The sequence below is a fragment of the Chanos chanos genome, chromosome 7 (assembly GCF_902362185.1).
Source record: "Chanos chanos chromosome 7, fChaCha1.1, whole genome shotgun sequence".
In the NCBI taxonomy this organism is placed as follows: Eukaryota; Metazoa; Chordata; class Actinopteri; order Gonorynchiformes; family Chanidae; genus Chanos; species Chanos chanos.
Genome location: NC_044501.1, coordinates 43,905,288 through 43,928,114, shown reverse-complemented (window position 1 = coordinate 43,928,114; position 22,827 = coordinate 43,905,288). Strand labels below are relative to the sequence as shown.

Below are 22,827 nucleotides of genomic sequence, written 5' to 3'. Positions count from 1 at the left end.
TTGTTTTCAGTAACATCACACGCACATCACTAGTGCAACATCACCACTGTCAGGATTGGGCCCAGAGAAACAGATGCCTGTTAACCAGATCAAACAGTCATTTGCATAATGAATAATATGGATTTATACTCTCTCCAAACATGTCATACCACCGTGCTTTCTCAGTGCTGGTTTATCATGAGACATTCACTAATAGTTGTAAGATTAAACTAATAATGTCATTTTTTTTTTTCTTGTGTGTGGGCTGGTTAGGATGTACTGTACTGTGAACAGTACAGCAGTAACTGTAACATTTTCTGTGCTTATGGTTCATCTACTGAGAACACAGTCATTTAAGTTTTGACAGTTATAACTGTGAGATTATAAGGTAGAGAAAGTATAATTGATTCCTGGGAGTAAACTGACACCACATGAACATAGGGAGAGATTCAGAGAAATTAATGTTTTGAATGACAATGGATAACAAGATGAAAACACTGAAACAATAAAAAATCATTGCCTCATTTCCGATCCATAATGAAGCATCACATTATATATGCCATTAAATAAACTTGATAATGCAGCTTTGCTACAATGAGTGTTTTTATGGTGTTTATAATGACAGTACTAAAATGGACCTGTCTGTTTTTTAGATCCATCAGAGATGATTCACATTATACATTTTGTTCTCCTCTCAGGTCAGTGTATGTGTAAATGTGAGTGTGCATATGGGTTACAGACTATATTATATTATTCTATTATACTATTATACTATAAAACTGGTTGAAATTCATCTACTGACAATTAGTTACTGGCATCAATAGCATTAAGTTTGGCAGTTAAGTTCTTGTTCTCTGAAGAACTGAATTTATTTGTGTGTTTATATACGGTTTATATGTCTACAGTACATGACAGTAATGATAATAATGTTCTGTACAGGAATCTTCATGCTGTCTGCATGTGTTCCTCATCAGTATCACTTTGTGAATGTGACTAAGAACTGGACTGAAGCACAGACATACTGCAGAGAGCACTACACAGACCTGGTCACTATTAACAACCAAGAGGACACAGATGAGCTGATTAACACTGTTAAAGGAGATGTTGAGCGTGTTTGGATTGGACTGGAGAAGAGTGGTGATATGAGGTGGCAGTGGTCTCTGGGAGATCCAACATTCTACAGAGAGGGAGAAATGGAGTTTACAAACTGGGATGAACGCGCACCAAGTCATGAGAGTAGTTCTGAGGACTGTGTCATAATTAAAGGAAATGGAAAATGGAATAACAAGGCATGCACAGAGCAGAAACACTTTTTGTGTTATGATGGTAATTAATCTTTATACGTTACTTTATCAGTCAAACCCTAAAGAAACAACAGTTTTCTTGGCATGGAGTTAAGATATCTGTCAAACAGAAAAATGAGTTAACAGGACTACCAAAAATGAAAAGCGGCATCTAGCAGAGACAAATCATCTCAAACTGAATTATGTGCTGTGATGAGTAATGATGGACAATGGACTAATACAGCATGTGAAACCCCACACTATGCTGTGTGTAATGATGATAATAATGATGCATTACTTTTTCTGTCAAACCATACATAAATTGTTCAGTCTACTTTATTACCAAGGGATTAAGATATTTGTCTGATGAAAAGAGAGTTCAGTAGGATTAAGAGGAATATGTTCTTATTAACCAGACCACAACATGTTTGCAAATCATGGATTAAAACTAGGCCACAACATAGATTAAAATAAAAATAGGTAGCAAAAAAAGCCAAAGATATTTAAGACAGTTATCATTACCCAGTTAAGTTGGTTTTACAGCAAAAGACCCGACTGGTCACATGTGTAATTATTCATCTTGTTAGTTGTATTAATATTAATCTTAGAGATCAATTAAATGTTTGTCTTCCAGGGAGAAAGGTTAGCAGTGAGAGATACATATTGATTAAGGAGTACAAAACCTGGACAGGAGCTCAGAGCTACTGCAGAGAAAATCATACAGACCTGGTCAGTGTGAGGAACCAGACTGAGAATGATTGGATAAAGAATGAGTGGATAAAGAGTTCAGCGAGGGACAGTACTGAAACCTGGATTGGCCTGTTCAGGGACTCATGGAAATGGTCAGATCAGAGTAAATCCTCATTCAGAAACTGGGCACCTGGACAACCTAGTAATAATGGGGGTGTTGAGAACTGTGCTGCCATGCAGGTGAATGGTGCTGATGTGGGACAATGGCATGACTTTACATGCGCCGGTGAAAAGCCATTTGTTTGCTATGAAGGTGAGCTGATTCATTACAAATTTTTGAATGTAATTTCTTGTGATATAACTACATGTACTGAATACTATGAATAGCTAGAACCAAAACGGTAGTTATGATCTTACTTAAAAGTTTAAAATTGAAAGTGACAATAAAAACAATTTCTCTGTTCTGATGGTGATCTTAATTGTTGTCCTTTTTACATGGAATTGATTGACATACACTTAAATTCACTAAATAAAAGAAATGACAATGACTGAAACAATGTGAATAAACACTATGTTAGTCCAATAAGAACTGCTTGTTTCACATTCTTATTAATGCACTATTCATGGGGTGTCTTTTAGACAAGCTGATCCTGATCAATATGAATCTGACCTGGAGTGAAGCTCTAAATTACTGCAGAAGGCGTCGTATGGACCTGGTCTCAGTTCACTCAGAGAAGATTCAGAACAAAGTGAAAGCGGTGACTGAAAAGGCCTCCACTGCTCATGTGTGGCTGGGCTTACGTTACAGCTGCACTCTAGGCTTCTGGTTTTGGGTGAGTGGAGATTCTTCCTGCTACCACAACTGGGCTCCAGGGAATGGAACTGTGGTGGAGGAGTGTGTAAATGAAGGAAGAACTGGAGCAGTTGAGACCAGAGAAGACAAACAATGGATCAGCCTTCCTGAGAATACCAAACTGAACTTCATCTGCACCAACTATGAAGGTAAGTGTGTGAGTGTGTGTGTGTGTGTGTGTTTATGGTTCTTAAACATTCTGTCATGCTCTTATTTATTCTTTCTTTGTTTTATAGATGACTGAACAGTGAAGATCAGCTGGACCCTCTAACTTCAGCCTCCATGTCAGATGAGACGAGTGTATGACTTTAACGTTACTTCATATCTTTCTATAATCACCCTTAGCCGCATATAGCTGATTACTGTGTTTCTTTCTTAGAATTTGACTGGAATATTACCTTTACATAGTAGTGCATTAATAATATAGAGGTTGTACAGTAATCTTTACTTTCTCATTCTCAAACCAAAAGCTTTGAACCATGTTATTCACATAAATGAAATATTTAGTCTTTTGCTCGTGTAGAAAAATAAGTAGCACATCTAAACATATCGACTAATTGGACCGGGCTCTGTTAAGCTCACGCTATTTGCAAATCAGCAGAATCGAATGTGAAAAACACTCGGTCTATGACTGATAACGGTCTGTGCTGTAGATGCGACCACATACACAGCCTGTACTGCTGGCATCAGAGCCCTCTAGTGGTCATACTATGTCAAAGCGTGTGTCCTTTTCATTTTATAACATCCCTCTTGAAAAAATTAACCAGTTCTGTAATTTATTACAATCAAATTGCGTATCTACATCAGAATTGTTTATGAAACAGTAACTTGTACCTTCACATTTTCCCAAGCATTTATTTGGCAAGATCTCACACCTGTACAACAGCATGCTGTTTTATTAAACTTCAATAAAGATAACAATTTAACCTAATATACGTTCTTCTGTCCGTCCAATTTTTTTTCAACACTCATATCTCATAGTTTCTGTTTTATGTGTGGTAAGCATTGATGGACACGGCTGATACTGCTGACGTTGGAGTCCTCTATTGGCCAGTGCCAAAGCAGAACAATGAATAGTCCTTTAGTCTTATCAGATATATGAAATAAACAAAATGATCCTCAGTAGTGGTAGACCCTTGTCATCGACCGGTCTGCATGATTCAGAGGCAAATACATCTTGATTAGCCGTTTAGTAGCTAATTGCCTGCCCGCGGCAGTTTCCAACACTGATTAGTCCGCCAGTCAGTTGCAGATGTCGCTAAAGGACGTCAGTGTCCCAGGTATTGTGAGTCTGACACTGACGCAAGATGCCGGTTCAACTCTGTTAGTGACTCTCTCAGTGTCTGGAAACCTTGTTTATGTCATCATTAATGTCCTGTGCAGTTACGGTGTCATGCTCGTGCCTGCATCAGCTAAAGTACTGCGCTCAGTCTGACTCAGCTGTGACTGTTTGAGGGCCATCATAAATGATAAACCATTAGTGTTATTCATTGTAAAAATCATACGCGTATATTCCCATTTTTCTCTACATATGTCTAAACTAATCTGTCTAATCCGTATGTTGAATTTATTTCACTAATGTCTTCTTCACCCGTATTGCTATAACATAGTAATGAGTAAATAGTCTTTGAATGCAGCAGATTAAACAGATGATTATGTAAGGGATAATGTGTAGTCCACCGGTCATTATCGCAAAATAAATCCCGACAGGACTGGACCCCAAAGCGCAGCGCTTAGTATAGCGCTTACAAAGGTGCTGTTATATTCGACGCATTGGTCGCACAGCGCGCGAGCTGTGACGTCAACACAATGTCGTTACCGTTTACACCCGCGCTTGACTAGCTGCAGTCTAGGTAGGTGTGAAAAATACACTCTACACCACACCGAAGAGCACCGCCTTGACGTCATTTTGGCGCGCGCTGCCGTACGCAAGGGTGGCAGCGGCGAGCCTAAACTAGGCTTTAGGCTACCTGCAGACTCGTCGATTTGTTGGTGTTGCATATTAATAGGCTATTAAGAATAGGCTAATAAGAATTCTGTATCAGTTAAACTGAATGTTCCCATTAATGGTGCAGTTTGAGGGAATCAGTGGCACATCTCGGGAGAAGATGAAGTCGATGTCCCCATTCATTTCTTGTCTTTGATTGTCCGAAGAAACATTTTGGGGATCTTGTCGGACATACATATATTTCAGTTACGATAAGTGAACGGACTACTTGCGGAATGATATGAAAGATGTGAATCAGAGGCACAAAACCCGTTGCCAATGGCAGCGGTCTGTCACAATCCAGCCCGGTCTAGCCACGTTGTCCCTCTCTCCCGTTTGTGTCCTGTTCCTGGGTTCCACTCCAGATTTTTACAGTCACACCGATCACCGGCCTTCCCTCAACTCACCTGCTCACCATCTCCTCATTAGTCTGTTTTTTAAAGCCATGTCTCACCCATTCAGTCCTTTCCAGATTATCTTGCCAGTTTTTGGAAGGTTCTCTAGTGATTTCATGAATGTTCTGATTTTTGCTCCTGTTTTTTGATTACTGCCTGTCTCTTGGATTTCTGCTATTGTCTAGTCCTTTTTGGTTTTTGGTGAATTCTCTGGACTGTTTGCCCCTGTGTTTTCTGACCTTTGTCTGCTGTCTGTGAGTGCTGTGTTTGCCCTTTTGCGTTCCTCTGATTTTGGATTTTGGACTGATCTCTGGTTATTGAACTTTTTTGGGGGATTTTGACACGATTTTTGCCTGTACCTCTATTTTTGCCTTTTGTCTGATCACCTGTGTGTCAACTCTGGATTTCCCTTTTTGATTGCAAACACTGTTTACTGCTTTCCGATCTGCTGATTTTTTGCTCCTTAAAATCACCTTTTGAAAGAATCTCTCAAGAGTCTGCTACTGGGTCCATACACTGCATCCCAGGCCTCACAGGCTGTGACACGGTCATTACTTTTTTCGCAGCGGTTATTAATTTTTTTCATCGGTCATTATCAAGAGATATCGGACCACTGAACGTTGGGATGGCCCATTCAATTCAGTGGAACTTTCTGCAGCATTCTGAGCAACCGTATAATAAATACCTTTACAAAGCTTAAAATACAAAAGATCATCAATTCTTTTGTATTCTAAAGTTTAATCATTTTACCCAGCACCTACATACGTTTGTTATTTGAAATGAAGTATAAACAAAAGATGTGGTGTGGTGTGAAATGCTCTATATGTAAATATGCTATTAGCTTTGCATATGGGACTGGATTTAGACCTGGTACGACCAACATCTCTGGCATATCCTGTATGTAAATGTATCTATTCTTGTGTCATTGTTTGACTGGGAATGAATAAATCATTTTGTATGGCCTCATACACTGTTGTGTATGTGGACTTAGACAGGTATGGTCCACAGTAGAGAGTTCTGTTACGTGAGTTCATTTCACAGGGCTGTGATGTGGTTTGGTTGAACAGCCTACGTGATTCCAACCACATTAACAGACTGTGTACAATAAGCAGCTCTGAGTCTTTATCTGCCATCACACTAAATCTGTTGATATGCTTTTGGTAACATGACTTCGCTTCTGGAGTGAGTGTGTGTCTGACTATGGGTATTACGACTAGTTAACTGTGATGTGTGTGAGAGGTCAAAGTACTCTCGTAGCAGAGGCAGTTATTTGAATATGCTTCTGTTGTGTCCACATTCTGCTCCATCATTTGTTTAATGACCTGGGTTCACACGTAGCGTTAAACTAAGAGTGTGTGTGGAATGTGGAGACAGTTTGCCTGTTCAGAAGATCCACTGTGAGATCTTCATAACTGTATATAAACACAGTCACATTCAGCTCTGCCTCAAATGATGAGTTTTACACAGAAGAGCCCTTAAGAACTGAGTAAAGATGGAGAGAGTATGACTGGATGTTCCCTCAGTCTCTTACATCAGATTAGCAATACCACACGAGTGCTGGCTTTCTCCTTTGGTTTCCCAGGCAATGTGTTTGTTGTTTGGTTGTTAGGTGTGTGTGTGTGTGTGCATGTTCATACGTGTGCGTGTGTGTGTGTCTCCATATATAATGGTCCACTTGATCAATATCACAACAATATATATGCCACCTTTTTCCATATTCCATATTCCACATTTTATCATGAATATGCTGTATATATACCTCACTCTACATACCTCATTTCACCACAATGTCTATGGCGTCTCTTTATCTCTTTCTGTGTAAGTGAATGGTCTTCTCCTGGGCCACTCAGCCACTGTGGTTCTCTGTGTTTCTCAGCATGAGCCCTGTGACCCGTGTGTTTACCAGTAGGAAAGTGAGTGTGGTGAACCAGTAAGCATGTGTCTGTATACACACACGTGAACACATTCACACACACACACACAGGCATGCAAGCCTGTACGCATGTTCAAACACCCTTATTAGTATGAGTTTGAGAGTAACTGACCCATAAAAGGTGATATATACTGGCAGACTTAAAACAAGCTGGACCCTTCACCTGTTTGAGCAACATATTAATAAATCAACAGCTACAATAGAAGCTAGTTGAAGAAAACAAGTTTTAAGGATAACACCAGAGATAAGGTGTGGACCACTTGTTTTATCAGGGGTTTTATTGGTTTTATTGCTGTCAAGCTTCCAAAATAGTAAAGGGTGTGTATATTTGTGCGTGTGACCAACCCAGGATGACAGGATTACAAAGTCAGTGTAAGTATTCTCAGTGTTAGTGATCTGTTTTTAATGACAGGATTATTACTGAGTCTATAATATAATGTGGTCAGTAATGCAACCTTTGATATGTTTGATATTTAAATTATGTTGTCCATGGCAACGTGAATATGGTCATTGTTTACTTACCCTAATAGAAGAGTGTACACCGAGATGCAGGCACATAAAGCGCTGAGGACAGAGGGAGAGACATAACTCAACATAGAGAGAGATAGAACAGCGAACTTCATACACAGGTAAGAGCATCTCTTACATACTGGAGATGCACTATTTCCTTTGATTCTGCATTGATATTTTTTTTTAAATTTTATATTTCACCATAAAAAGTAAAGCCTCATTGGAATAGCATCAGCTTTAAGAAAAAATGCAAAGTTTATCTTGTTAATCAAATAATCAATTCCACTACCAGTATACCAGTGTTGACAACAATAAAGGTGATAATTATGATGGCAGTGTTGAAACTAATGATCTAAAACTATACTGAGATCTCTTAACACTGGATTACAATCACTGACTGAAAAAACTTTTTACTCCAAAATTAAAGCTTTTTGATCATTCGTATTACAACAATTTTTCATGTAGGACAATCAAGAAATGTTTCTATGATGTAAAATATGACCCAATTAAGACTAAAAAGAACATATGACCGTCGGTCTTTGTTGGATGCAAAGGCGCCACATTTGGGACACGTGACCAGCTCTATGTCACTTTGTGAGTCTGAGGTTTGAATATGCAAAATGGAGCTCTCTGACATGCTGTGTAGTTCTGTCTATTGGCTGTTTGTTTTGGGCGTCAGTGTTGTTCACATGAAGCCCTCAGGGAAAGAACCGTGTACTGAATAACAGTTATGAAGAGGGAAACTATGGGACATCTTGGGTTGGGTCAGTATCAGTGCAGCTACACTTACCACATACAGCAATAAAACATGAAAATGAATTGGAACCTATTGTTGTATATGGCTTTGACAGACTCAACTTAAAGTAAATAAACGTGAGAACAGATGAATGAGCTGACATTCCTGTAAAGAGTCATAAATATGCTGAAGTCCATCTTCACCACAAGAGCATAACTAGTTTAATTTTAGGTCTCTGAACAAAACACTTTCTCTGCTGAGGTTCTAGACTCATGTACCACTTGTGGCTCAGATTAAAAACTCAGTGAGGCTTGTTTTCAGTGACATCACATGCACATCACTAGTGCAACATCACCACTGTCAGGATTGTGCTCAGAGAAACAGATGCCTGTCAGCCAGATCAAACAGTCATTTACATGATGAATAATATGGATTTACACTCTCTCCAAACATGTCATACCACCGTGCTTTCTCAGTGCTGGTTTATCACGAGACATTCACTTGAGGGAAAATTCAGATTTGTGTCAGTTACATGGTACTGTAACTGTTCACTGTCCAGCAGAAATGGTTGTAATATTAAACTAATAATGTCATTTTTTTTCCTTTTTCTTGTGTGTGGGCAGGTTATGATGTACTGTACTGTCAACAGTAGAGCAGTAACTGTAACATTTTCTGTGCTCATGATTCATCTACTGAGAACACAGACATTTAAGTTTTGACAATTATAACTGTGAGATTATAAGGGAGAGAAAGTATAATTGCTTCCTGGGAATAAACTGACACCACATGAATATAGGGAGAGATTCAGAGAAATTAATGTTTTGAATGACAATGGATAATGAGATGAAAACACTGAAACAATGCAAAATCATTGCCTCAATGCTGATCCGTAATGAAGCATCACATTATATATGTCATTAAATAAACTTGATAATGCAGCTTTGTTGCAATGAGTGATTGTATGGTGTTTATAATGACAGCACTGAAATGGACCTGTCTGTTTTTTAGATCCATCAGAGATGATTCACATTATGCATTTCGTTCTCCTCTCAGGTCAGTGTTTGTGTAAATGTGTGTGTGTGCATATGGATTACACACTGTATTATATTATTCTACTATACTATAAAATTGGTTGATATTCATCTACTGACAATTAGTTACTGGCATCAATAGCATTAAGTTTGGCAGTTAAATTCTTGTTCTCTGAAGAACTGAATTTATTTGTATGTTTATATACGGTTTATATGTCTACAATACATGACAGTAATGATAATATTGTTCTTAACAGGACTCTTCACACTGTCTACATGTGTTAATCATCAGTATCACTTTGTGAATGTGACTAAGAACTGGACTGAAGCACAGACACACTGCAAAGAACACTACACTGACCTGGCCACTATTGAAAACCAAGAGGACACAGATGAGCTGATTAAAACTGTTAAAGGAGATGTTGAGCGTGTTTGGATTGGACTGGAGAAGAGTGGTGATGAGAGGTGGCAGTGGTCTCTGGGAGATCCAGCATTCTACAGAGAGGGAGAAATGGAGTTTACAAACTGGGATGAAGACGCACCAAAGGATGGGAGCAGTTCTGAGGACTGTGTCGTAATTAGAGGAAATGGAAAATGGAAAAACAAGGCATGCACAGAGATGAAACCCTTTGTGTGTTATGATGGTGATTAATCTTTATACATTACTTTATCAGTCAGACTATGAACAAACAACAGTTTTCTTGGCATGGAGTTAAGATACCTGTCAAACTGGAAGATCAGTTAACAGGACTACCAAAAATGAAAAGTGGCATCTAGCAGAGACAAATCATCTCAAACTGAATTATGTGCTGTGATGAGTAATGATGGACAATGGCATTATACAGAATGTGAAACCCCACATTATGCTGTGTGTTATGATGATAATAATGATGTATTACTTTTTCTGTCAAACCATACATAAATTGTTCAGTCTACTTTCTTTCCAAGGGATTAAGATATTTGTCTGATGAACAGAGAGTTCAGCAGGATTAAGAGGAATATGTTCTTGTTAACCAGACCACAACATGGTTGCAAATTGTGGATTAAAACTAGGCCACAACATAGATTATAATAAAAATAGATAGCAAAAAAAGTCAAAGATATTTAAGACAGTTACCCAGTTAATTATCCAGTTAATTTCGTCTTACAGCAAAAGACCTGACTGGTTACATATGTAATTATTCATCTTGTTAGATGTATTGATATTAATCTTAGAGATCAATAAAAATGTTTGTCTTCCAGGGAGAAATGTCAGCAGTGAGAAATACATATTGATTAAGGAGTACAGAACCTGGAGAGAAGCTCAGAGCTACTGCAGAGAAAATCATACAGACCTGGTCAGTGTGAGGAACCAGACTGAGAATGAGTGGATAAAGAGTTCAATGAAGGACACAACTGAAGCCTGGATCGGCCTGTTCAGGGACTCATGGAAATGGTCAGATCAGAGTAACTCCTCATTCACAAACTGGGCACCTGGACAACCTAATAATAAAGAGGATAATGAGAACTGTGCTGTCATGCAGGTAACAGGTGAAAAACAGGGACAATGGCATGACTTTTCATATGCCAGTGAAAAGCCATTTGTTTGCTATAACGGTGAGCTGATTCCTTATAAAAAATTTTGAATGCAATTTATTGTGATATATCTACATGTACTGAACATTATGAATAGCCATGACCAAAAGATACGTAATGATATTACTTAAAAGTTTAAAATTGAAAGTGACATTAAAAAACAATTTCTCTGTTCTGATGGTGATCTTATTTGTTGTCCTATTTACATGGAATTTATTGAGATACAATTAAATTCACTAAGTAAAAGAAATGACAATAACTAAAACAATGTGAATTAACACTCTGCTTAGTCCAATAAGAACTGCTTGTTTCACATTATCATTAATGCACTATTCATGGGGTGTCTTTTAGACAAGCCGATACTGATCAATATGAATCTGACCTGGAGTGAAGCTCTAAATTGCTGCAGAGGGCATCGTATGGACCTGGTCTCAGTTCACTCAGAGAAGATTCAGAAGTGGGTGATGAAGAGGGTTGAAAAGGCCTCCACTGATCATGTGTGGCTGGGTTTACGTTACAGCTGCTCTCTGGGCTTCTGGTTTTGGGTGAGTGGAGAATCTTCCTGCTACCAGAACTGGGCTCCAGGGAATGGAACTGTGTTGGAGGAGTGTGTAAATGAAGGAAGAACTGGAGCAGTTGAGACCAGAGGAGACAAAAAATGGATCAGCCTTCCTGAGAATAACAGACTGAACTTCATCTGCAGCAACTATGAAGGTGTGTTTGTGTGTTTGTGTGTGTGTGTGTGGTTCTTGAACATTCTGTCATGCTGTTATTTATTCTTTCTCTGTTTTACAGAAGACTGAACAGAACAGTGGGGATCAGCTGGACCTTCTAACTTCAGCCTCCGTGTCAGATGAGATGAGTGTGTGACTTTTACGTTTCATATCTTTCCATTGTCACCCTGAGCAGCGTACAGCTGATTACTGTGTTTGTTTTTCTGGGATTACTTGTGTTTATTTGGCACAGTTTTTAAGGGGTTGATTCATTTCTGGTTAAATTTATGGGGTTTTTTTTGTTTGTTTCTTTCTCTTTTTTAAGAATTTGATTTGCATATCAATGTTGCATAATAGTAGATTAATAATATTGATGTTGTAGAATAATCTTTACTTTCTCACTCTCAGCCTTGTTAAAACAATAACTTTGAATCTTATTTTTCAAATGAAAAGTTTGCCTTTTGCTTGCATAGAGAAATAAATGTGGTGTTTCATCATATCAATTATTGGACTGGGCTGTGTTAAGCTCATTTTATTTACAGTTCAACACAATCGCACGTGAGAAACACTTGGTCTATACCTGACGGATCACCGCCTCTGCTGTATATGCTACCATATGAACAGCCTGTACTGCTGGCGTCAGAGCCCTCTAGTGGTCATGACACGTCAAAGCATTTGTCTTTTTCACTATGAAATCCCCTTTGGGAAACAAAACAAAAGCAAAAACAAACAAACAAAAAACACAAGAAACAAAAACAACAACAACAACAACAACAACAACAACAACAACAAAAAAACTGCTCTGTAATTTATTACAATTACATTGGCTATCTACATCAGAATTGTTTATGAAACAGTAACTTGTACTTTCACATTTTCCCAACTATAAGCATTTCTTTGTCCCATATCTCACATCCGTTCATCAGCTTTTATTCTGCTGAACTTGCAATATGTCATTCTGTCGGTACAACTGTTTTTCAACACTCATATTTCATAGTCTCTGTTTCATGTGTGGTAAGTGCCGGGGGACTACCACGCCACCTACAGGACATACCGGAGCATTCTTGTTCGTGAGTCTCCTTCACTTTGAGATGTCTTGCAAGAAAGGTAGCGATCTCCTCTTTCTTGGAGAGCGATAAAACTCCTTGATTGCTGAGCTGCCAGATAGACTGCCTACGTTGGTAACCTTTGCGGTAGTCAGAGAAACTTGTTCTGTGTGGAGTACCCCTTGCCATGCTGGTATACGGCACGTGCCCCCCTGTCCTCCCGTGGGCACAGCTGATACTGGCGACGTCTGAGTCCTCTACTGGCCAAGGCATGTGATAGCATCTGTTCTGTTCACTGCCGAACAGCATACAGAGCAGGAATAGGGATGGACATAAGAATAAAATTCAGTTCTTGGTGTCCGTGTGTGTGTGTGTGAGACGGTAACACACTCTCTGGCAGTTGGCAGCGCTTCCTCACAATGAGACACACTCACACACACGATAATATTACAGCATTTACCAGGAGTTCACTCCATAGCCTTTCTCAGACTAATTTATTTTGATTTATTCCATGTTCTTAAATAGAGAACTTACCTGTTGATGAAACAACCATGTCTTGAAGCTGAGAAGTTCCACACTTGGAGTTGACTATTAAATCTGCTTTCTCTAATATTATTACTAATCATATCGCATCTCAAGGTCCTTTTAACTGACTATTTCATTATACTTTTTCAATTTTTAATTTTTTGATATGGTGCAGAGCCAGTTGAAACTCAATTTTTTATGGTGTTAGACTTGCTTTAGTGACTTTTGCTACTGCCACGTGCTTTTGTTGTTTGAGTGCTGTGTAGCAAAAGCTTTGTCTCCTTTTTTGTGACAAACTGCACAAAAATCGACAGTGGTTGCGAGCTAGTTTGCTCCAGTGTGCCAAACAGTTCACTTCGTTGCAAGTCTCTGTGAGGAGCTGATTTGGTTAATTTTGTGAGAATTGACTGTGTCATAAATAAACTTTAAAATACGGCAGCTGTGTATTGGGTCGCAGCTTGGTCGTAATTATTTGCATTAGAAAACACTGGGGAAAAATGCCCCACCTCTCCCTCATTTCTTTATGATTCAAATCGGATGTGCCCAAACATATAGAGGTGTACCTGAATATGCGAGAGGCCCTGGGTACAACCCTGAACGAGCCCCTAACTCTTAAGGGGAAAAATTCCAAATGCTCAACGAACTAAATGTATTCATACAACGCAATTGTGTTCATAGCGATAAGTAAGAAATGATGTGGGCTATTTCGAGTCCAGAATTTCAAAGGTAATATTTAGTACAACAATTTGGTTACGAGGACCCCTGGCAACCTCTAGTGGTCATTATTAAACACACAAGTGGAGCAGACACAAGGCTAGAAACACTTCTACAGTACCACGTGTCTCTTTCTCCTGCTGTCAGGGATTCTCACTTTCCCGTGTGAAATCCAGCATTTATGGTTTGTCTGCTTTCAGCACCTTACTCCTTAGCAGAAGATTTTTTACTAGACAAAATAAAACCTTTTATTGTTATCATGAAAATATTATTCTACAATCATTTTAACTTTTGAAAAATGTTGGCTTGTAAATGTGTATGTGTAGTTGTAAGGGTGAGTGAGTGAGTGTGTGTGTGTGTGTGTGTGTGTGTCTGAATTAATGGATGAAGCTGTAGTGTGAACCTGTCTGTGCTGTGTTATCCATAACACATAACACTGGTCCTGCTGGCTTGACTTTTCTGGGAGACAAACATAGAAAACGTGGAAAAGAGGGTGGGTATCTGTAAAACTGATCATTTGACTTGGTCTTTATTTATAAACAGCCCTGCCTGTTGACCATGCAAAGCAGAGTCCTGGTTCACAGTTAGTCATTACATGCAAAGCAAAGGGGAATTTTCTAATCTACCAGGAAAAGAAAAGCAAAAAATCCAAATTATTTTCCTAAAAAATGGTCAGATCAATGAAATAGGCATTCACAGAACAGTGAAGACAGAGAAAGAGTCACAACAGAGCAGAGGCTGAATAGAAAACATCACACACTTCACACACAGATAGGATTTGCTGTAACGTACCTTAAAGAGTGCGGCTGTAAAATACTTAAACTTAATTGTAACACATAATATCAGTAATGGAACTAATTCAGTCAACATCAAAGGACAATGTGTCAAGTGGAGCATTATCACAATAAAACAATATGAGGAAGGGAAGCAGGACAAGTCTGTGTCTTTTTTCGTGTGTTTTCACTCAGTCCGATTAAAATGAGCATCTGTCAATTATTAAAGCTGTTAAATCAAGTAAAACAAACAAACAAACAAAAAACAAAACAAAAACAAAAAACAAAAACACTTCAGGAGAGGGAAAAGCCAAAACAATAAACAAATCAAATCAGGCTACTGGGAGTAAAATCTGACTTCCCTAAATGCAAATAGAAATTAACAACAAAAAAATAACCTCACTCCCTAACTAACCAAAAACAGGAGAAAATGGTTTTATACAAAAGGGCAGTCCGACCTCCCTACAAAGCTTCCCAGGCTATTTACAAGTCTGTGTACAGTACAAGGGAAAAAAAAGCACACACCAGACAAAAGGCAAATAAAGAGAACAACAAGTTAGCAACAACAACATACAACAACAACAACAATAACAACAATATCCAACAACAACCACTGTCTGAAGCAGGAGGGAAAAATTCTCCCTGTGAAGAGGGCATGCTGGCTTATATCCCTGGCCTCGTTTTCTCTCAACCAATGGGAGCCAAGTTTGATTAATAGGCCCTCCCCTGTTTCCATGGAGCTAAATTCACGGATGTGCCGAGCGCTCATTCAGCACTCTGAGGCGTCAAAGGACTTATTTACGGAACACGATGACAGACAGCAGACTCTCTGGACTTATGAACATTCATCCTGATATGAAAATAGATAGTGAGGAAGTGCTCAAACAATTCGATGCGACCAGGAGAAGAAGAGTAAACTTCAGATAGATAGGCCATCGTTAATCATTCATTAATCAGTCAGTGGCATTTCTCTCTCGATGTGTGTGCGAGCGTGCATGCGTGTGTAGCAGTGAAATCTGTTGCTCTTTTATTTTCTTTCATTCTTGAGGTGAATTTCATCAAAACTATGCACATTTTTATTACTGTTTTGTGTATATGTATTTATGTATAGAAGTTACTATGGGTGTTTTCATTACGGGTAAAAGGTGTGCTGATTGGTGGTGCACACTGTTGCTATGGGACCTGTTGCTACAGCGATTTCACAATTAAGTGGACACTGTGAGGGGGGACTGCAGCGGAGTGGAAGGGATGCGGAGTCAGGCAGCAACACCTGCATTAATAAAGTTACCCACTGCTCCTGGGTCAGTGAGTACTTAAACGGTGTGTCTACGGCCGTCAGAGACTAGATATGCATACAACAGAGTGCATGTGGTAGGGGATTGAGAAAGAGCACTGATGCTCATCTGTAGTCCCCTGTTCATGGGTGAGCATTTGCTTGTACTGGGCAGGTGGACACAAAGTGACCAGACTGGCCACAGTACAAGCAGGAGTTGGTGCTGAGCCTCCTGCATCTCTCCATAAGGGATAGATGGGTACGATCAGCATGCATGTGCTGGACAATGGTGACTGATAGGAGGAGAAGAGGGCCCTGAAGCAGGCTGGCAAGTGAATGCACAATCCTTGGGTGGTCCCCCGGGCCAGATCCACCAGATCCTGAAAACCAGCGGGCAGCTCATGGGTGGCTCGCTTGTCCTTGATGGCCTCAGACAAGCTGCCAAGAAAAGCATCTTACTGGGCCTCTGTATTCAGGTTAGTCACGGTGGCAAGAGTGGATACTGGATAGCATAGTCTGACACAGAGCGGCCTCCATGCCAGACTCTCAGGAGCTCCCTGGCGGCCTCTCTCCCAGCCTGGGAACGATCAAAGACACTCTTCATCTCGTCAAAGAACGCCTGGTCGCTGTTACAGAACGGAGCCTGAGTGTCCCAAACTGCCGCCCCCCCCACTCTCTTGCCCAACTAGACAGCGGAGTGATGATGTGTGCAATCTGGGCTCAATCTAAGGGAAAGGTAGTGGGCCAGAGCTTGAAAACTAGAGATCATTGCAAGAGGAGGGACCTACAGGTTCCTGGTTTGCCATTGTAAGACTTGGCAGATGGGGTTCTCAGGCCGGCGGAACTGGAGGGGTCTGCTTAGTGGTTTGCTGGGAGGCTGATGCCGTGACTGGTGGAGACTGGCTAGAGCTCAGCGCCAACTGGATCTGCTGGCCATGCTGGTCCGAGTGGCAGAGAAGGGCTCCCTCGACTGGTTTATGGCGGCAAACTGGCTCTCATGTCTTCCCAACAGCTCACCCTTTGAGAGAGAGCTTCTTGCAGCTGGGGGTCTGCGGGGGTCTGCTGAGTCCATTCTGGTCAGTTTGTTCTATCAGGATAAACTGTTGGGCTCAGATGCAGACCGACAGATAATTGATCCTCAGGAGTTTTAGAGAATGGTCTCTAAAGTCTTTCAATACAGTAGACAAAGTGTAGGCATAGGCAGAGGTCATTACCTCTTGTCGACACAATACAAGTACATGCAAATGACTGCCACTGCTACAAGAGGCAGGCATACAGTCCAAACAGCAAGCAGGGGCACAATCCAGGGACAGGCAAAAAATCCCCAAAAAAGGTACAGACAAAAACAGGTAGGGAAAAGATCCAAAATCCGTTAGGCAAAAGCCAAGTCAGAAAAAAACAGGCAGAAGTCGAACACACTAGGCAACAGCTGAAAACTGGCTGGAACGACTCACTAAGCAACATGGAACAAACTGACAAACAAGGCTTGAAAAGGCAGGGTTTAAATAGACCAAGTAATAGAGACACAATGAGCAATAGGTGAGTACAGAAAATGGCGGGAAACAAACACTGACACAATAGGAGGAGCTCCTCTCGGATATCTGAGTTTCTATGAGTGCTTCAGTTGTGTTATTTTGTATGAAACTTAAATGCGCTTTTAACTAGAGCCCTTTCCACTGCATTTTATCCACTTAGATGCTCATTTTATCACGATGGTCATTGCAATGTCTGAGGTCCCCGCATTGAACCAAGCTCAGATTATGTGCACTGTGGAGGCTTTTGAATGGGAGGAAAGATCCAAATCTTCATAACTGATCGGTAGGGGAGCCCTATAAAGTCTGAATGAAGACACGGAGAATATGATTTGAAGAATTCTGCTTTTTAACGCCCAAAGATTCTGAAAGTACACCCCATCAAACACTGTGACGCTACCTCTCAGTGTCTCTCATTGGATTAGAAATAGCACACGAGTGCTGGCCTTCTACACTGGTTTCTGAGGCAATGTGTTTGGTGTGTGTGTGTGTATGTGTGTGTCTGTACGTATGTGTGTGTGTGTGTGTGTGTGTGTGTGTGTGTGTGTGTGCGCGCGCGCTTACTGTAAATACCACTGAGGTGAAGAATGTGCAGTCATTATGCAACAGGAAAAATAGGTGAAGAGGTGTTTCTGGACCATGTCCACCTGGAACAACACATGCAAATGACCTCTGCCATAAGGTAACGGAACAAGAGGCCAGTGAGATACAGTGGGAACCAGAGAAGCCGGGGACAGGGACGCACCCAGACAGAGAGAGAGCGTGTGCGACAAAAACACACTTCATACGCAGGTAGGTTCTGTTCCCACATATTGTTTAAAATCATTTCGTCACAGCAATGCAAAATTTTTTTTTTTCCATAATTATCACTTCTCGTCATTTGCTGAAACAGTACACAAGTGGCAGTGAAAGAGGGCTCCACACCTGTTTTTTTCTTTTAGCATGTGTGTGATTTTGTTTGTTTTTTTTCCGGTAGAATCTGCCTCTTACAGGCAACAGGTGGGGTTGTATATTATTGTCCTTTTGTCCTCAATGGATTTTTCCCAACTTCATATCGTTCCTTTGTTTTCTTGTCTGGTTGCTGCTGTGTTTTGGAGCAAGATTTTGTCTGCTCAGACAAGACTGTGGCAATTTATCGTTTGTAGAGAGAAAATTAGAGATGCATAGAGATGTATTATGGTTGAACTGAGTTTCATTTCTGTTTTAATTTCTGTTGAAAAAGCATAAGTGAGTGTGTAAAGGACTGAGGGAGTAATTAGAGAGAGAGAAAGAAAGAAAGAAAGAAAGAAAAAGACAGAAAGAAAGAAAAATGCCACCAGGAGACTAAATATTTCCAACAATGGAAAAAAATGCTGAATCAAAAAAATGATGAAATGCAGGTTTGGGTTTTTGAATACAGTTTGGTCTCTCTGTTTTCTGCACTCTGACATTTAGCAGCTTTGACCCTGCATGTAGAATGATGCAAGATCTGTCCAATCCTCCCTCATATTTCATTATTATTACTATGATTTGGTTTCTCGTGTGTGTGTGTGTGTGTGTGTGTTTATTTGTGTGTCTGTGTGTGTGTGTCTGTGTCTGTGTGTGTGTGTGTGTGTGTGTGTGTGTGTGTGTGTGTGTGGCTATGGATTTATAACTTATTAACTGTGATATGCGTGAGAGGGTCAAAGTACTCTTGTAGCAGTGGCAGTCATTAGCATATATTTGTATTGTGTCCACATTCTGCTCCATCATCTGAATAATGACTCAGGTTCACACATAGAACCCAACTCAGAGTATGTCACCTGTGGAGACTTTTGAACAGCTGGAAAGATCCACTGTGAAATCCTCATAGTAGTGTATAAACATGGTCACATTCTGCCCTGCCTCATATGATCAGTCCTGTAGGGACGCTCTAAAGAACTGAATATTGACAGAGAGAGCATGACTTGAATTTTCAATTTTGATTTAGATTCTTGAATAAGCTTTACAACAGACACTGTCAGTGGTAATTATGAAACATTCCCTGGCAACATAACATTGTCCACTTCTCCTCCAGATCATTCTTCCTTTTTCTTCAGGCTTCTGTTTTCATCTTTCTCTCTCCACTTTATTAGACAAAACACAACAAACCAACTCAATCTAAAGTTTCCAAATACCACAGGCCGGCCCGTAGCCATTACGCTATTGGCCAGCGTGTTTGCCACAGCATCCCAGAACCAGTCGGGATTGCCCGCCGCTGCCCATGTCCCCGCCTCCTCCACTACAGAGTCCCTCCTTCTCTTTCGCCAGCCTGGCATTACCACCCCAGTTCTGGCCCTCTTGTTTGGTTTCCATGGACACAGGCATCTGTTTTTGTCATGAGCTGATCACTACAATGTCCATGCTGTTGCAGGAGTCTGTGTGTGAGTGTAAGAGTGAGTGTGTATGAGTAGCAGAGTTAATTAAGCTGACGTCCAGCGGTTATTTTAAAGAAAGTAAACCTAACAGAGAAGATGTTGTTGTGACAGACCATTGCAGGAATACATGACTGTTATCGGCCTGATTGGTTAAGGCATTCATTATAGGATTTATGACTGAATGGACATTAGATACAGATCCATTATTTGCCAAATTTGCATGCTATCTCTGATTTTTTAATGTAAGTCTTTTATATGAGAAAATGACTGCTGCTATAGAAAGTGTGACAAGGGAACACTGAATGTCTTTCAATCACTGAAAAAAATGAACTTGTGTGTATTTGTGTGTAAGTCAGCGCGTGCGTTTGGAATTTTGTGTATTCATGATCAAACCGTAAGTGCTAAACTGTACCAGGTAACAAACTCAAACTCTGATAATGAAGGTGATGATGATGATGATAGAGCCTACGGAGCCAACATCTTCTTTAGTTTTGACTCTGTAATCACTGATGATGATGAGTATTATTATTACATGAGTCTTTTGCCATGTGTTTCAATCATGAGAAATACTGTATCTTTGATGTAAAATAAATTCTAGTGTGAAACTGCTATTCTCTTCCACTGAAATAACTGTCCAGTGTAAAACTGTATGTGATGTGAGCGCTTTGTTTGTATCAGTGACGCATTCACCTTTGAAACATACGAAGAAGCAGAGATAAAGGGTTTTAGTTAGTGGACACATAAATAGTTCTGCTCTGCCTTGGATAATACGCCAGAGGTTTCACAATGGAAAAATATACACCTTTGAGCCACTAAAGCACCGTGTGGGGGTGTTTGTCACTATGCTTTACATGATGTGTGAAAGAAAGTTAAAAAAAAAAAAAACAAAAAAAACAAAGCAAAACAACATTTGACAACGATGCAAATGACGCTGCAGGTAAACAAATGGTGCTATGGAGAAAGAGACACAGACTATTATGAAGATTGGAACAGAGAGAGAATTTCACAAACCTTTCACTGAGTAAAAACACATGAACAGATATAACTGTAAAACTCTCCATTTTGAACTTTGTCTATTAGAACTTACTCTGTTGTAGAACCAATATCACACAGCACTGTCAATGAAAAATACATGATTAAAACCAAAATCAGCATCACTGAAAAATTTATAGTCAACGCCAACAATACTTTCTTGTGTGCACCCATGAGTAAGCACTTATGCCTAACATTCAAATTAAACGATGTATGTGGCCTTAGTCATAATATGGGATATTTGCTATTTAAATCATTGTTGATGAAGACCAAAGTGAGGTCACTGAGGTATGTGTTCAGAAATCCGTGAAGACAAAGACAGATACACAACTGAACACAGAGTGACAGGGTGCTCCACAGAAATCATATACATGTAGCATCTGCTGTTGCACACTATGTATAGCATGGAAATTATGATACTATAAAATACTTTTGTTTAATTATAAAACATTATCTACATGGCGGTACATTTGTGAGTTTCAAAGTACAACACGACATCACTAGTGAACAATGCAGGGCTGACTGAGACTGAGTGTATTGCTTTCACAACCGATTTCTTGTCTCTGGTGAATTTAGATTCTAGTTGGTTGATTCAAAGCGATGCGTTTTGGTAACATTTGCGAGCTTGACCAGTTTTGTGTGGTCGTGTTTGTGTCAGTGTTTATTATTATCCCGTTATTGCACTGGACAGTCTCCAAGTGCTTCTTAATGTCATACAAGGACTGGGGCTATTATCACACCAAAGGGTGTCTTCAGCAACGTAAGGAAAAGAAAGTTTGCTGAATTGCGACCTAACAACAACAACAACAACAACAACAACAACAACAACATGTTGCAAGAAACCAGACAAAGGAGCCAAGGCTTCGTGGAGAGATCAGACACCATCAGGACTTGGAGAGACAAGACTCTGGACGGGCAGTTTTGACGCCAGGTCGAGGGACAAGACAGTGTGGAAGAGGCGTACAGATGAACGAGGGAGGCTGGCCTAAAGGCATCAACACAAGCTCTCATCACTGCGGCACAGGGCCAGCCGCTAAACACCAAGTATCATAAAGACAGAATACTGAAGGTCGCCAGTGACCCAAAGGTTAAACCATGCATGGAACAGGATGAGACCGTCACCCATCTTCTGACTGGATGACAGAAGATCGGCAACACCGGGGTACTTGAAGAGGCACGACTCCGTCGCAGCTCTGGTCCAAGTGCAAGGCCAGTCAATGAGCACCACCAGATCCCAGTGACATGATGATAAGAGCCGACAGGAAGATCCCAACAGTCTAATTCAGTTTCACAAACCCTCATGTTGTAACACTACACTGAGACTGTTGTAAATAAAATATTAAACTGAAGCCTCTTGAACTCTTAACTCCTGGGATGCAGATGTGTCAAAAATGACCAAAAAAGGGTGGCTAATCTTACAGTAGTCCTCTGCTGCCATCTGCAGCATTTTTATAGTCACTGACTGCATGTGCCATTAGTAGGAGGGTGTCTCTTTTGTGTGTTTGCTTGTGTGTGTGTGTGTTTGGTTTTTTTGTGGCCTGTAAATAACTTTATAACTGTCAAAAATGACCCCTTAGGCCAATCTTTGTGCCCTGTTGATGTGCAGCTGTCATGGAAATACGTACAAAGGCAATGTTGCACTCTTTGTAATGCTGGGGTCCCTGAAGGCAGAGTCCTCATATTTCAAGATGGAAAAAGCTGATTTTGGGGGTCTTTTGTGCTATTAAACATCGATTTTGGGTCACGTATGACCCTGAGACAACAGGATTAACTTAATCGCTCTCAGGTATATGTCAGCAAAGTTTACTAAAAGAACTCTGTCTTTCATGTATCTTTGTATCTTACAGTGTTGCCATAGAACCTGTTGCTACA

The 22,827-nt window shown here is 40.2% G+C and overlaps 2 protein-coding genes across 2 annotated transcripts; both read left to right on the top strand.

Annotated features, from left to right (window-relative positions):
• Positions 1-887: 887 nt before the first annotated feature.
• On the top strand, positions 888-3,049 carry LOC115816439 (macrophage mannose receptor 1-like). Its single transcript, XM_030779391.1, has 4 exons — positions 888-1,305; positions 1,897-2,265; positions 2,592-2,954; positions 3,042-3,049. The coding sequence occupies exons 1-4, from the start codon at positions 888-890 to the stop codon at positions 3,047-3,049; spliced, it is 1,158 nt and encodes a 385-aa protein (XP_030635251.1).
• A 6,583-nt stretch (positions 3,050-9,632) lies between these two features.
• On the top strand, positions 9,633-17,167 carry LOC115816438 (secretory phospholipase A2 receptor-like). The gene is made up of 5 exons (XM_030779390.1): positions 9,633-10,041; positions 11,324-11,686; positions 16,317-16,492; positions 16,747-16,823; positions 16,924-17,167. The coding sequence occupies exons 1-5, from the start codon at positions 9,633-9,635 to the stop codon at positions 17,165-17,167; spliced, it is 1,269 nt and encodes a 422-aa protein (XP_030635250.1).
• Positions 17,168-22,827: the final 5,660 nt, after the last annotated feature.